Source organism: Oncorhynchus clarkii, chromosome 4 (assembly GCF_045791955.1).
Source record: "Oncorhynchus clarkii lewisi isolate Uvic-CL-2024 chromosome 4, UVic_Ocla_1.0, whole genome shotgun sequence".
In the NCBI taxonomy this organism is placed as follows: domain Eukaryota; kingdom Metazoa; phylum Chordata; class Actinopteri; order Salmoniformes; family Salmonidae; genus Oncorhynchus; species Oncorhynchus clarkii.
Window position 1 is genome coordinate 40569568 of NC_092150.1, and position 13968 is coordinate 40583535.

The window sequence follows — 13968 nt, forward strand, 5'->3', positions numbered from 1 at the left end:
GTATGGGGCGACAGGTAATAATAATACATTTTAGTACCCCTTTCAGGGTACTCAAGGACATCTTGCATTAAAAGATGGCCTATATAAAAGCAAGTGCAGCACATAAGATCATGAAATCAATTGCATCAATCAAAGTAACATTTCAATCAAAGAACAAGACGAAACAGGACAGATAAAAAGAGGATGGAGGGGTTGGGTAGAGTAGAGTATACAAACCTGGTTTAGGGTAAGGTTGTGGGTTCACATAGGTATACTGAGAATGCACAGAATGGGGGGGGGGGGGGGGTAGAGGTTTTCGGCATCCTTGAAGTCTGTTTTTAGGAGGTTTTTGAAAGTGTCTGCATGTTGTATGTGTGGGGGGAGTGCATTCCAGAGCCTGGCTGGGCACCCTTGGTGGAGAGGCGTAATGGGGGGGGGGGGGGGGGGGGGGGGGACAAGGAGACCATCAGAGGAGGAGGGAGAGGGAAGCTGCTTAGACAGGGAGAAGGTCTGAGAGGTAGGAGGGTGCCAGGTTGTGAAGGGCTTTGTAGGTGAGGAGTGTCTTAAAGTTAATAAGGGATTGCACATGGAGCTATTGTAGATTGATGAGGATTAGTGTGATGTGTGGGTGAAGATTCTGGCAGCAGAGTTCTGGACCAGTTGAAGTCTGTTGGTGAGTTTGGCGGGGATACCAGTGAGCAGTGTTGCAATAGTCCAAACAGGAAGTGACGAGGGCATGGATGAGGGTTTTGGTGCTGGAGTGTGAAGGTGAGGGGCGGAGCCTGGAGATATTGCAGAGATGAAAGAACGCTGTCCTGGTGATGGTTTTTATGTGGGGTTCGAACGAGAGGGAACTGTACAGGAAGAAACAGCGGTTTGTATTGACAGAGAGAGTGGAAACTATGGTGATGTTGAGCTGTTTGGAGAGAGGGGTAGCCTAGCGCTTAAGAGTGTAGGGCCGATAACCAAAAGGTCGCTGGATTGAATCCCCGAGCTGACTAGGTGAGAAATCTGTTGACGTGATCGTAGTCCTTTACACTCGCGCTCGCACATGGCAGATTTTGGCAATAATAAGCACCTAAATTGGAACGTCGTGGCTGTACAGTAACATGCTATACATCAGAGCGCTGCGCTTCACAGTGCTGTATGGGTTTTGACTGACAGCCATTCTGAACTTCAGTACCACGCACCACAAGAAGTTGCCTCCACCCCTCCTGATAATTGGGCAACCTTTCCAAATGTTTTGTTGTCGGAGTGAGGGAAATGCTGCAAATTAAGATTACTCTGCATTTTTAAAGAGGAGATGTTGAGGAATATAATAAGCAAGCCAAACACCTGCGAGTCCAAATGTGCACTTCACATTTCCAAATCATAAAACTCAAGTCGGCTTTGACAGAGCCAACGTTTATGATCACTATGTTTGATAAACAGTTCCAAGATGACGTAGCGTCAAACCCTTCAGAACCATTGTTCTGAACAGAATGAGGCTGTTTATTTATTGTGAAGAAAATTTTCTGCTGAACATGCACCTGACTGCACTCATGACTCCTTTCGGTTCCGTACCCAAAATCACTCTGAATTGCCTTGTGAAAGCCTAACAATGTAGGATCGTATTTGATAACTTAACCAGTCATGTTGGCAATAGAACAAGCTTTCAAATGATGCCCGCCTGACCCAGTTTGCGATTTATAATAGACCATTTTTGGATTGCGTAAACAACAACAGTAATTGTTCCAAACCACACAACTACAAGTGGTGTGCTTGCTGTAGTTCCTCAACGGCACAGCTAGGAGAGCTCAAAAAAGTACCGTATTAGTTGAAGACTCTTCTTTGAGTCATTAAAGTGCATTGAATTTGCTTAAGGAACTGTGTGGCCACTTGAGACACCAGTAAGTCCCTCTCACTCAAACGCTTGTCATTTTTGTTGTTTTATGTTGCACCTACCCCACATTTTCCAGGAAGTCTTATCATGTTGCTGAATGTAGGCAGAGCATTTTCAGATTACGTTATCAAAATATGAGGGAAAAAAGTACAGTGAATGTAAAATGCACATAAAATCAACAGTTGAAATGTTTGGATTCAGTCTTGTGTCCAGGTGAACTGTTGTGTCTTCACCATTGGACTGATCCTTTCTCCATCATCTCCAAACGGTTCCTTTTCACTTGCTACCTTATAGGCCAATTCCCGAGTGTAAAGGGTTAAGCAAGGCACTTAACACTAATTGCTGCTGCAAGTCGCTCTGTAGATACCCTTACAGGAAAAAACACATTAATTACACATGTGGTCACGTGATCTTGCGTCACGGTAACATGTTACAACCTGTAAAAGCAACGTGACAACATGAAACAGCGCATGTGAAAACATGGACTGGTGAAATAAATGTGTCAAAAATGGGGGTGCAGCATTTTAACGTGATAACATGAAGCTACGCGTGACATTTGAACGTTTTTCACATGTAAAACTGCTAATTCAATTTTCACATGCAAATGTTTTTCGATTGAAAATACAATTCCACATGTGAGAGTTAGATTTTTACTGAAAAGTTTTTCACAAGGGGGTGAGAAGGTGGTGTTTACATAACAACTGACCTCACATGTGTCTCTTTTGTTTTCACATTTCAGCTCAAGATGTGAAAACAGCTATTTCACGGGTTCTTAAGGATGAGGGGCCATGCCAAATCATTTCAGCCTCCTGAGGGAGAAGAGGCACTGCCGTGCCTTCTTCATGACTGTTCTGGTGTGAGAGGAGCATCTTGCTTCCTCAGGTGATGTGGACATCGAGGAACTTATAGTTCTTGACCCTCTCCACAGAGGCTCCGACGTTGTGGATGGGAGTGTGCAACCGCCCCTGTTGAAGTCCAAATGGTGTTTGTTGTTACTATTATTTTTTATCTTTCTTGTTTTTTTTTTCTTTTCAGTGCAGTCTCTGAAAACCCTTAAGGCTTTTCTTCTTTTGGTCTTTTTGTTAGGCTTGATTGGTCCACCTGTCTGAAGAGCAGAGGAGACTCAAGACAGACCATTTTAGAGAGGTGCACATAGAGAGAGAGGAGATGGAGGTATGAGGAGAGATGGAGGGATGGGAAGAGGTGGAGGGTGCAGAGCCTCAATTTGGAATTTTTATTAGAGCTAATCTGATAAATTAATAATCTAGACATCAATGTGAAGCTATGGAGAACATGCCACTCCTTGTATCGTCACCTAACCTCGACACAACCTCACCACTTTAACTCACCCTTTGTCTTACCACCCTTCATACCCCTAATCTCTCCCCTAACTCCCTCCCCCCCTACTTTACCCCCTGGTCTATCCTCACATCCACCTCCTCAGAGACAGAGAGAGACATGGAGACAGGGTCAGGCCCCTCCCTCTCTAAGGAAATCCCAATCCCTTTTTTTTGTTGGCCCGCTGTAAGTGGGTAGCTGCCCTGACAGACGTGATGTCTAGCTGGCCTGTCACTGCGAGTGTGTGTGTGATTTCTGACATGAATTACACTGTTAATATAAACATGGCTGCTTTCTAGTCGCCGGCGAGAGGGAGGGCAAGCTTTTAAGAGATTACACGCCAGGTGCTGAACAGGAGGACAAGACAGAGCCAGTTACAGCCAGGGCAGAGCTCTCCTGTCAGTGTTGAAGTTAGTTAAAGTGGATGTAACTGTTATATGAGATGAAAATTTAAGGACATGTCTCATGTCTGGATGAGTCCCATTTCACGAGTCACTTGTCATACAATGGTAGCCTACCATGATAGCCTACGGATTAGCTTGGCAAATAAGATATGCTCACTAACAGGGATGTAAACAAATTTGTGAACAACATTTTAGAGCAATAAGCTTTTTATGTGTATGGAAAATGTTTGGGATTTTTTATTTCTATAGCTCATGTGTCATGAGATCGACATGGGATCGACACTTTACATGTTGCGTTTATATTTTTTTCAGTGTACAGTGCCTTGCGAAAGTATTCGGCCCCCTTGAACTTTGCGACCTTTTGCCACATTTCAGGCTTCAAACATAAAGATATAAAACTGTATTTTTTGTGAAGAATCAACAACAAGTGGGACACAATCATGAAGTGGAACGACATTTATTGGATATTTCAAACTTTTTTAACAAATCAAAAACTGAAAAATTGGGCGTGCAAAATTATTCAGCCCCCTTAAGTTAATACTTTGTAGCGCCACCTTTTGCTGCGATTACAGCTGTAAGTCGCTTGGGGTATGTCTCTATCAGTTTTGCACATCGAGAGACTGACATTTTTTCCCATTCCTCCTTGCAAAACAGCTCGAGCTCAGTGAGGTTGGATGGAGAGCATTTGTGAACAGCAGTTTTCAGTTCTTTCCACAGATTCTCGATTGGATTCAGGTCTGGACTTTGACTTGGCCATTCTAACACCTGGATATGTTTATTTTTGAACCATTCCATTGTAGATGTTGCTTTATGTTTTGGATCATTGTCTTGTTGGAAGACAAATCTCCGTCCCAGATTGTATTTATCATCATTAGTCATTTAGGTCAACATTGGATCATTCAGAGATCCTCACTGAACTTCTGGAGAGAGTTTGCTGCACTGAAAGTAAAGGGGCTGAATAATTTTGCACGCCCAATTTTTCAGTTTTTGATTTGTTAAAAAAGTTTGAAATATCCAATAAATGTCGTTCCACTTCATGATTGTGTCCCACTTGTTGTTGATTCTTCACAAAAAAATAAAATTGTATATCTTTATGTTTGAAGCCTGAAATGTGGCAAAAGGTCGCAAAGTTCAAGGGGGCCGAATACTTTCGCAAGGCACTGTATATAATATAGATTGAATTAATCATATCCCCATGAACATCAACATCTCTCTCTCTCTGCCCTGTCCCTCTCCTCTATGCCTGCAGTGACCTGTGACCTCTGGGATGAGTTCTGCTGTCATGACTTCCTGTCACCTGTGAGGTATGCCAGGGGACGTGGTCAGGTTAGGGCATGGCCCCACAGGTGGATCCCCTTCCTGAACAAAGATCACTCTGCTCTTGTCAGGAATGTGACATGGAGGACGACCCGGTCTCTTCTGCCATCCCTCTCTCAACAGCAGTACCATTCAGAAGAGGTGAGGCATGGTGAGCCGTGGACGCTGCGCTGGTGTCATTAGCCCTGAGCTAAACGCAGGTTGGCATTTATTGTCAAGAATCTTGCCCTGAAGGCAGCTCTGCAGAGTGGTCACTAGCTAGCACAGCCACAAAGTCGTAACGTCTGATTTTAAACCTTAACCACACCGCTAACCCTAATGCCGAACCCTAAATGATTTTTTGTTTTCATTAATTTTTACAATATAACCAACTTTCTTTGCAGCCTCCAGGGCAAGATTTGTGACAACAAATGTCAACCTGCGCGCTAAGCTGTCCTGCTATGACAACAAAAATATGAAATTGATTTGTCTCCCTCAGGCAGCCTTTATTGGATATGAATTAATTTGGTTAATGTTACGTCAAACATATTTAATAAGGTAGGATATGCCTCCAACCCATTTCCACTTGTTGAATTTAAGACTTCAAGGCATCGGCGTAGTTAGGGGTGGGCTTCTAGGGCTGCAGCCCTGAGTTGTTTTCAGTGTAGCCCCTAACCTTTTGATGGTCAAATAATTGTGAAATTGCAGCCTGTAAAAAATACCATGCAAACGCCTCGGAACAGGCAGGCAGGCTGTTTGACTCTGCACACAGCGGTTTCTAAAGCCAGCATGGCATGTTGTATCTGTTTTCTCCCTATAAATTTGGCTCTAGCGTGTGAACGGCTTAGGCTATTAGCTAAAATGACCCCAAAAATGAAAGCTAAGACCCCTAGGAACACACAGTATGTGTGCCTTCTGTTTCCCTCCACAACGTTCACAAGCCGTGCATAAGTCGTTAGAAGGGACTTTGACAAAACCACAGAATGACTGGAGTAAATTCATTAAATTGTGATAATCTTCCTAGAAATTTGGCTCCAGCCTTGGAGCGGATCGGGCTACTAGCAATTATGACCCCGTTCCTGAAAGTTAAGACATATCTTGTGTTCTAAGAAAGATGAACTACACAATGATTGCCTGATGATCTTCCTTCTGCTTTCCTGAATATTCCAATACTTGTACGATGCATGTTAATCACCGGAAGGCATACTTAATTCAGACTTAAATTTGGCATTGCCTGATTTGACATATCTTTGTGTTCTTTATAAGGCCAGATTCAAAGGCGTCATCATTTTTCCTTTACAGCTTTGTTCCAGGGTCCTAAAATAGAAAAAAAAAGAAAGAAAGTGTGATGGTCCATTCTATCACTATTTGAAAAACAAATATGTGTTAACAGGGCAGTAAATATAGTACAGAAAATGCACATATTAAGAGGAATGGAATGTACTTTCGGCATTGTAAAGGTCTGCCACATCTCTCCTTGGAAAGAAAACCGACATTGGATTAGGATGATTTGTCCGACAACAATCGTAAGCGTGCTATTTTATTTGACTGAACTGTACACTCACCATACAGTTTATTAGGTACACCACTCCATTCACGAAACTGGATCGCTTGAGTCGCGTGGCCTGGCTTGCGATAATAAAGCAGGCAGACAGGTATCCAGTTCCTCTTTGATTAAACGCGAGACTGGGCAACATGAGTGACCTAAGCGACTGAGTGTGGTAGGATCGTCAGATCCGGTATCTCAGAAACAGCCACCCTCCTGGGGCTTTTCACGAATGGTAGTGTCTAGGGTTTACCGAGAACGGTGGGACAAACAAAGACACATCCAGCCAGCGGCAGTCCTGTGGGAGAAAACAGCTCATTGATGAGAGAGGTCGGAGGAGAATGGCAAGAATCATGCAAGCTAACAGACGGGTCACAGACAGACAAATAACGGCGCCGTGGGTGTTCAGAATGGCATCTTGAAACGCACACAAATCATGAATCCTTGACACGGATGGGCTATTGCAGCAGACGACCACTCCAGGGTCCACTCCTATCAACTAAAAACAAGAAGAAGCGGCTCTAGTGGGAACAACATCACCAACACCGGACAATCGAGGAGTGGAAAACAGCCTGGTCCAACAAATCAAGGTTCCAGTTGCATCATGCTGATGGCAGAGTAAGGATTTGGAGTAAACAGCATGAGTCCATGGACCCATCCTGCCTGGTGTCAAAGGTACAGGCTTGTGGTGGTGGCGTACTGCTGTCCAATCTGCAGCAACTGTGTGATGCCATTGCGTCAGCAAGGACCAATATCCCTGTGGAACGTTTCCGACTTGTAGAATCAATGCCCCTGAGAATTCAAGCTGTTCTGGGGGCAAAGGGGGTCCGACCCAGTACTAGATGGTACTGGTGATTGTATAGGAGAGAGAGAGAAAGCGAGCTTGGGTAAGAGTGTGATTCTTGAAGCAGTTTGGCTCATTGGACATGTCAGAAGCCCCGTTTATACCTGGTTCTAACATGTGTCCGTTGTCCTAATCTTGTCCCATTCTGATTGTGCTCAATTTTTTGGACATGTGTAGATGATTAAAAGACACATCGTGATTTGATTGTGATCAGACCTTCCTGACCACCTCCGGACGTAGTCAGTCACACATTGTTCCTGGATCTGCACAGTGAATCCATTTAAATCACAATTATCCTGTCCTCTACAATCATTGACAGGTTACGCCATTGACTTATGGCATCAATATGTGTCTTAAAAAAAAAAAAAAGATTAAAATAAATAAATATGATGACTACCTGCATTTAGGATGTTGAAATTCCTTTTTCTTCTGGGTGAGACCCCCAGACCCCCCCAGACCCCTTTGTGCTAAGCCCCCAATTTCCTCAAATCCTAGCAATGCCATTAACCGAATCAATGGGATGTTCAGCAGACACACACACACGCACCCGAGGGTGCCCCGTCTCTCCGCCTCTCTCCTCTAATGCCTCTAGCTAATCAGCTCTGTTAGCAAACAAGGCAGAGAGAGAATCACCAGCCTCCACGCTCCCTGTCTCACTCCAGGCCAGTGATATTAATGAAGATGAGCTAGTGTAGTGAGGAGGGCAAATAGGAGGACAAATTAGATTAAAACACGACTACATAGCGGAGGGCAGAGGAGCGCCATAGATGAGTGAGCTCACATCACCCACTACTGCAACCCGGTGGAGAAACCATGCAACTGCCTGAGACAAGAAGAGAGCAGAAAGCATACAACACTTATGAAAGTGCCTCTTGCCTTTGTGGCCCCAAAAAAAGATACCAGTCTGCAGGGAAGGGTAGACTATAAAGTAACTTTGGTCAGATATCTATTCTACAACAAGGTGTATTCTAATCGGTGCAGCTCTAATCGGCTGCGCTCAATCAGTGAGAAAGTCTACTGAGAAAGTCTACTACTGGAGGCACAACAGGGAGATTTGAGAAAGGAGTAATGGTGACATAACAGTGAGATCTGATCTGAGGACGGCTTTCCCGCGACTGGGGTGTCTCCACTGCACCTCACATAAACAAATCACAAGCATCAGCTCTCTGTCTCTGTCTGTCTGTGTGTGTCTGTCTCCAGATAAACGTTCCCCTGCGATCACCTGTCCTGCTGGCTCCATTGTGAGTGTAGTATGTATACATGGCTAGACTGCATGGCACAGAATGTGTGGGCAGTGGTGCCTGCCCTGCTCTACCAAACACAATAGGCCATAAGAGGAGGGCTGTGTTGAGAGTTGTGTTCAAAATGGAGTGGTGGATGCCTGGCAGTCACAGACTGCACTAGGCTCAGGGGCTCCAGGTACAAACCCCAGAGAAATCATTTTCTCACGGTCTTAGGTCTTCACTGGAGATAGCAAAGTCTATGTACAACACTGTCTTCTATGGGCTCTCTTCTGTACTGGCTGATGAGCAGGGTTAGTTGGGATTCGTCACTACCTTAACATCATCTCTAAGGTAGTCTTGTTTTCTTGTTCATGTGATAAAAATATAGCCATTTATTTTTTCTATCACTATTTGATTTGGTTAGAATAAATTCCAAAGAACCGATTCCATTACTCCTAAGGAGTCTGGTGCACAACACGCTCCCTATTTCATAAAAACATCATTTATGAAAAATAAAATACATTTACAGTGTCAAAGTGCTATTTGATGAGACATTTCTACGGTTCCCTTTGATTCTCATCCACAACCACTCGTGTTCCAAAGGTCATGTTCAGTAAATGAAAAGCTACCCAGGAAGTTCATTCAAATTACAGTTCTAAATTCCACCACCAGTGTGTTGTTCTTTCCCCTTAGTAAGTAAATATCAGTGGAGTTCATTAGTGGTCATAACTAAGTGGATTAGAGAGTGTGAAGGAATAAAACGCAGGCTCTTGTTAGTTCTGTGTTGGATTAATCAGGGAGAAAATGGCTGTATTATACTGCACATTACATCATGTTTAATTAGCAGGCTAGTTGGAGGGCAATTTGTAATTAGAACATGGCCTCGTCAGGAAAGGTCAAAAGCTGTTGATTGCCATGGCGCAGAGTTGGACTGTCTACTATGGAAAGGGTTGTGAATATTGAGCCGTTATTGGCTTTGATACTGAGCCATGTTCTGGGGCACAAACTCTCGATCTCTCTCTACTTTGCACACACATTAGTTCTAAAAGACATTATATGGAGTATACAGTTGCCATAAAATCTAATGTTCTTTTCCATGGCCTTTCTAAATAATAGGTATATTCAAACAAGAGGAACTAGTTACACATTCTTCCATTATGGCCTGAGGATGTGAACTACATCAAAATGCCAACCTGACAATCTAAAAATTGCCCTCTCTCTGTTCTCTGATCCAGAATGCAAAGGGAGAGAAAGTGACTGACTTGACATTAACATGGATGGACATTGTGACAGGGGACAGAGGGTTGTGCTTGACATGACACACCCCGAGTCCCTCACACACAAAGAGAAATATCACAAACATGAGACACAAACTCTCTGTCTCTCTCACACACACACACACACACACACACCCCTACTAATTTGCCTCTAGATGTTCCCAATAACAAAGCTGCACTCTAACACAAGCTGATTCTCAAACTCCCTGGGAAGCTAGTCCATTTTTCCTGTTATTACTTACTATATTTTTCATTATTTTCCAGAGACAACAATAACCCTTAAATCAGGTTACGACAATGGAAGGGAGAACAGCAGAGGATCTCTGACTTTATTAACTTGTCTCTTTCCATGAGGGAAGCAGTGACACAGAACCAACCCGCAGAGACACACACTGCTCAGAAACCCTCAGAAGGGGGGGGACAATAATGATTGTCTCAGAACAGGAGGAAGGAATGAGGAAGGGACTAAGGAAGACTGGAGGAAGGGAAATGAAAGGGAAATGAAATAAAAGGCCTTATGTGATGGGACAAGTGCAGGCGCTTCAAAGCCGTGAGATTGTCATCGCTGCTTTGCAAATATACCAGTGATCCTGAGGGACCCATCCAACCAAATGCTCCATTTACAAGAGGAAGTGTGTGTGCCTTTGTAAAATGTGCATGTGTGTGTGAGAAGCCCTGATCGTGACACTACAGATGGTAGACTAACTCAAGCGTAGTTCTGCACAATCTGAAAACCTCAATTTGGTTTCCAAGCATTGTGCAGTCAGTCACTAGACTGTACTTTCTCCCATTACTGTTAAATATTCATAACAGTTAACCCAGTAGGCTACGTACAGCACATCAGCAACACAGAGACGTTAACAGATGGAGATGGGGAAAGAGCAGCTGAACACTAAAGCGCTCCAAGTATCTTCTGCCAGTGTCTGCATGACAAAGACTATGTCTCAAATTGCACCCTTTTCCCTATATAGTGGGCTACTTCTGTCCAGGGCCCATAGGGCTCTGGTCAAAAGTTGTGTGCCGTGTAGCGAATAAGATGCCATTTGGGACAGTGTACATCTAAAACATTCTGATTGGCGAGATTGGGGGGGGAAGAGAAAAAATAATCAAGATATGAAGACAAAAAAAAGTAAGATTGATAGCCACTCGCAAAACCTAGTAAGCTTACAACATAAACCAAAGACAAGACAAATGGGTCTCTGTGAAAACTCGGAATCAATATCAAACACAACGGTCTTTGAAATTAAATCAACAGCAGTCTGAAAAACAAAAACTCACAGACTGACCAAGCAATAATCTCAGGGTATATATATATATATATATATATTATTCGTCGAGCCTATCAGATATAAATATAGCCTTAGAGAAGAGGTCGGCCGAGGACAACCAAGGTCTTGTATTGGAACTGGACACCACCTCTGGCAGGGTTATATAGAGGGAGCCCGGGGATCCTCATGTCAATACAGCTATGACCTTGTCATCACATTCTACTCATGCAGCCAGGCCTAAATATATATATTTTTAAAACACGTACTGAACGGAGAAGCTCGTGTAAAAGGTTTAAAGCACCTAACGTTTGATATAGCATCTCTAGATATCAAACAAGCAAACTTGGCATGCATTTTACAATATTTTCTTTGATGTTTTTCAATTGCCAACGTTGGAGTAAATTGATTTAATGGTGGCCTACAAGACGGAATGTACTCTCTTCACTAGCAGGGCAAGAGCACAGTAGACTACAGCCCCTGTAGCTCTGAACAGAAATACATTTTTAATTTCATCCACGGCTGACTGAAGGAAAATGTGTACTGTGCGCCCTCGTGTGGCCACTAAATACCTGCACATTCTGAGATTCTGTTTACTGTTGCTAGGCAACGAGAGAACTAAAGAAGACTTGTTGCGATTGAATGTTAGTTTGTATTTCGAAGGCTGGCTTTCTACGAAGTTGCATACTACGTGGTCTCCCGTGTTCTCTCTGGATTGCGTCCGAATTTACACGAACCAGGATGGCAGCGGCTAAACAACCAAAAGAAAAGCACCCTGTGGATATTGTTCATCAGAACGCAATTCACGTCGAGACCATAAAGAAGGAGAATAGGAGCCAACGATTGTACACGCTATTTAGCATAAACCCGTACAAAAGACGTAAGCACATTCGACCGCCGTAGAAAGGTTTGCGTATTAATGTGAACCGATGAGGAATTTCATGATGAACAACTACTGTAATTGATTGTGTCCAATCTCTCCTACTGTGTCATAAACTAGTATCACAGGAATGAAACCACTTCGAAAGCTTTAGCTATATACAAACTCAAAGTACTGGAAAAAAATAAATATATAACACCTAGCTATCACCACACAATTATGAAATACAACCTCCTGAGTTGACAGCCTTTTATGCTTTGCCGACACCTCTGCTGTTTAAGATCACTCAGTTAGTAACATACTGCAAGGACAATACCAGGACGACAAGAGCTTCAACCAGAGGAGTCTGCTCAACTCAGTTTAGGGCCACCAAACTTGTCCCGAAACCTTTTTCAGTCAGAGCGTCTGGATTATGGAACACCCTGCCAACCAGTGAGAGAGTATTTTTGCTAGCTTCAAGGTAGACCTGAAAAAGTGTCTAGTGTAAAACCAGTCATGTGAAGATTAAGGCATTATGTTACTTAAAATGTCAGATACTGTAGGACCAAAAGAATTTCAACTCTGAACTGGTATCATTATATTGTATATTTTTGCCTGTTTTGATTTGTTTTACATATAGAGATATATTAAGCGTTATATTGTAATGAAGTATATAGTTCTGTCCGGAACTACATATATCAGCTATCTACCTAAATCTCTGACAAATAAACCAATAGTCATCTTCTTTTATTTCTCAGTTCATGTTTTGACTGACAAGCCTATGGCCAGCCCCACCCACGACAACATAGAGGAGGATCGTAAGTATAATGGCTAACTTTTCAATATTATCAGAGATGTTGGCCAGTCTCTTAGATTATGTCCCCCCCCCCCCCCCCAGCTGCTTTCCTGAAGATCATCCACAGGGCTTGTTTGGAACCAACCAAGAAATACACTCACCCCCAAACGGAGAGCCAAGAGATAGGCTGGACATCCAGACCTCTGGTAAGAACTTCCACTCTGTGAGTGATTATGAGAATACGTTTCAAAGTTGTGTCCCCCTTTAGTGTCCTTAGCCTGCTCTGGCATTCCTACAATCAAATTTGTCCTAAAATAGCTTTTTTTTTGCCCTGTCAAGATTGCTTCAGATCGCAGTGATAGGAGACTGAACTGGCCACGGCAGAACTCTGAGATCACCAAGTACATGGATGCAGCATGGCGTCTGAAAGAACAGACACAGAACCTGGGCTAGATCTCCGGCCTACTACAAGCCTCAATTTGGATAAACTACCGGATCATTGGCCTCTTTGCTGGATATTGATTGAGAAATATTAAGTGGAAACATGGCTATGAAGAATATTACTTTACTGTCCCAAGCAAACAACTGGTTGCAGACAGACCTACTGTATAATGTCAAACACCATAACGTCTTTCAGAAAATAAATATTGAACTAGTACAAATCATTTGTCAAAAAGAAACAGGAGCAGGTATAGCCTGGTCCCAGGTCTGTTTGTGCCCTTGCCATCTCCATTGTGGTCATTATTGTCAAGCCAAACATGACACCGCATGACAATGAGTGACAAGGAGTTTGTATCATACCACAGAAAGGCACTCAAATCAAATGCACTGAATACAACAGGTGTAGGTAGACCTTACCATGAAATGCTTACTTACAAGCCCTTTACCAACAATGCAGTTCAAGAAAGCTTTAAGAAAATATGTACTAAATAAACTAAAGTAAAAAAAATATTTAAAAAAAAGAATCAAGGAACTTACATAATAGCAAGGCTATATACAGGGGGTATGCATCGTTAATAGACAGTGAGTAGCAACCGTGTAAAAACAAATATAAATAGTCTGGGTAGTATTTGATTTTTTTGTTCAGCAATCGTATGGCTTAGGGGTAGAAGCTGTTAAGGAACCATTTGGTCCTAGACTTGGCGCTCTGTTGCCGCTTGCCATGCAGTAGCAGAGAGAACAGTCTACGACTGGAGTCTGACAATTTTTGGGGATTTCCTCTGACACCGCCTAGTATATAGGTCCTGGATGTCAGGAAG

The 13968-nt window shown here is 43.1% G+C and overlaps 1 protein-coding gene across 1 annotated transcript; it reads left to right on the plus strand.

The window, feature by feature from the left end:
* Positions 1-11732: 11732 nt before the first annotated feature.
* Positions 11733-13357, plus strand: LOC139407695 (cilia and flagella associated protein 144). Its single transcript, XM_071151543.1, has 4 exons — positions 11733-11934; positions 12672-12731; positions 12812-12915; positions 13049-13357. The coding sequence occupies exons 1-4, from the start codon at positions 11796-11798 to the stop codon at positions 13160-13162; spliced, it is 417 nt and encodes a 138-aa protein (XP_071007644.1). The 5' UTR covers positions 11733-11795; the 3' UTR covers positions 13163-13357.
* The last annotated feature ends 611 nt before the right edge of the window (positions 13358-13968 follow it).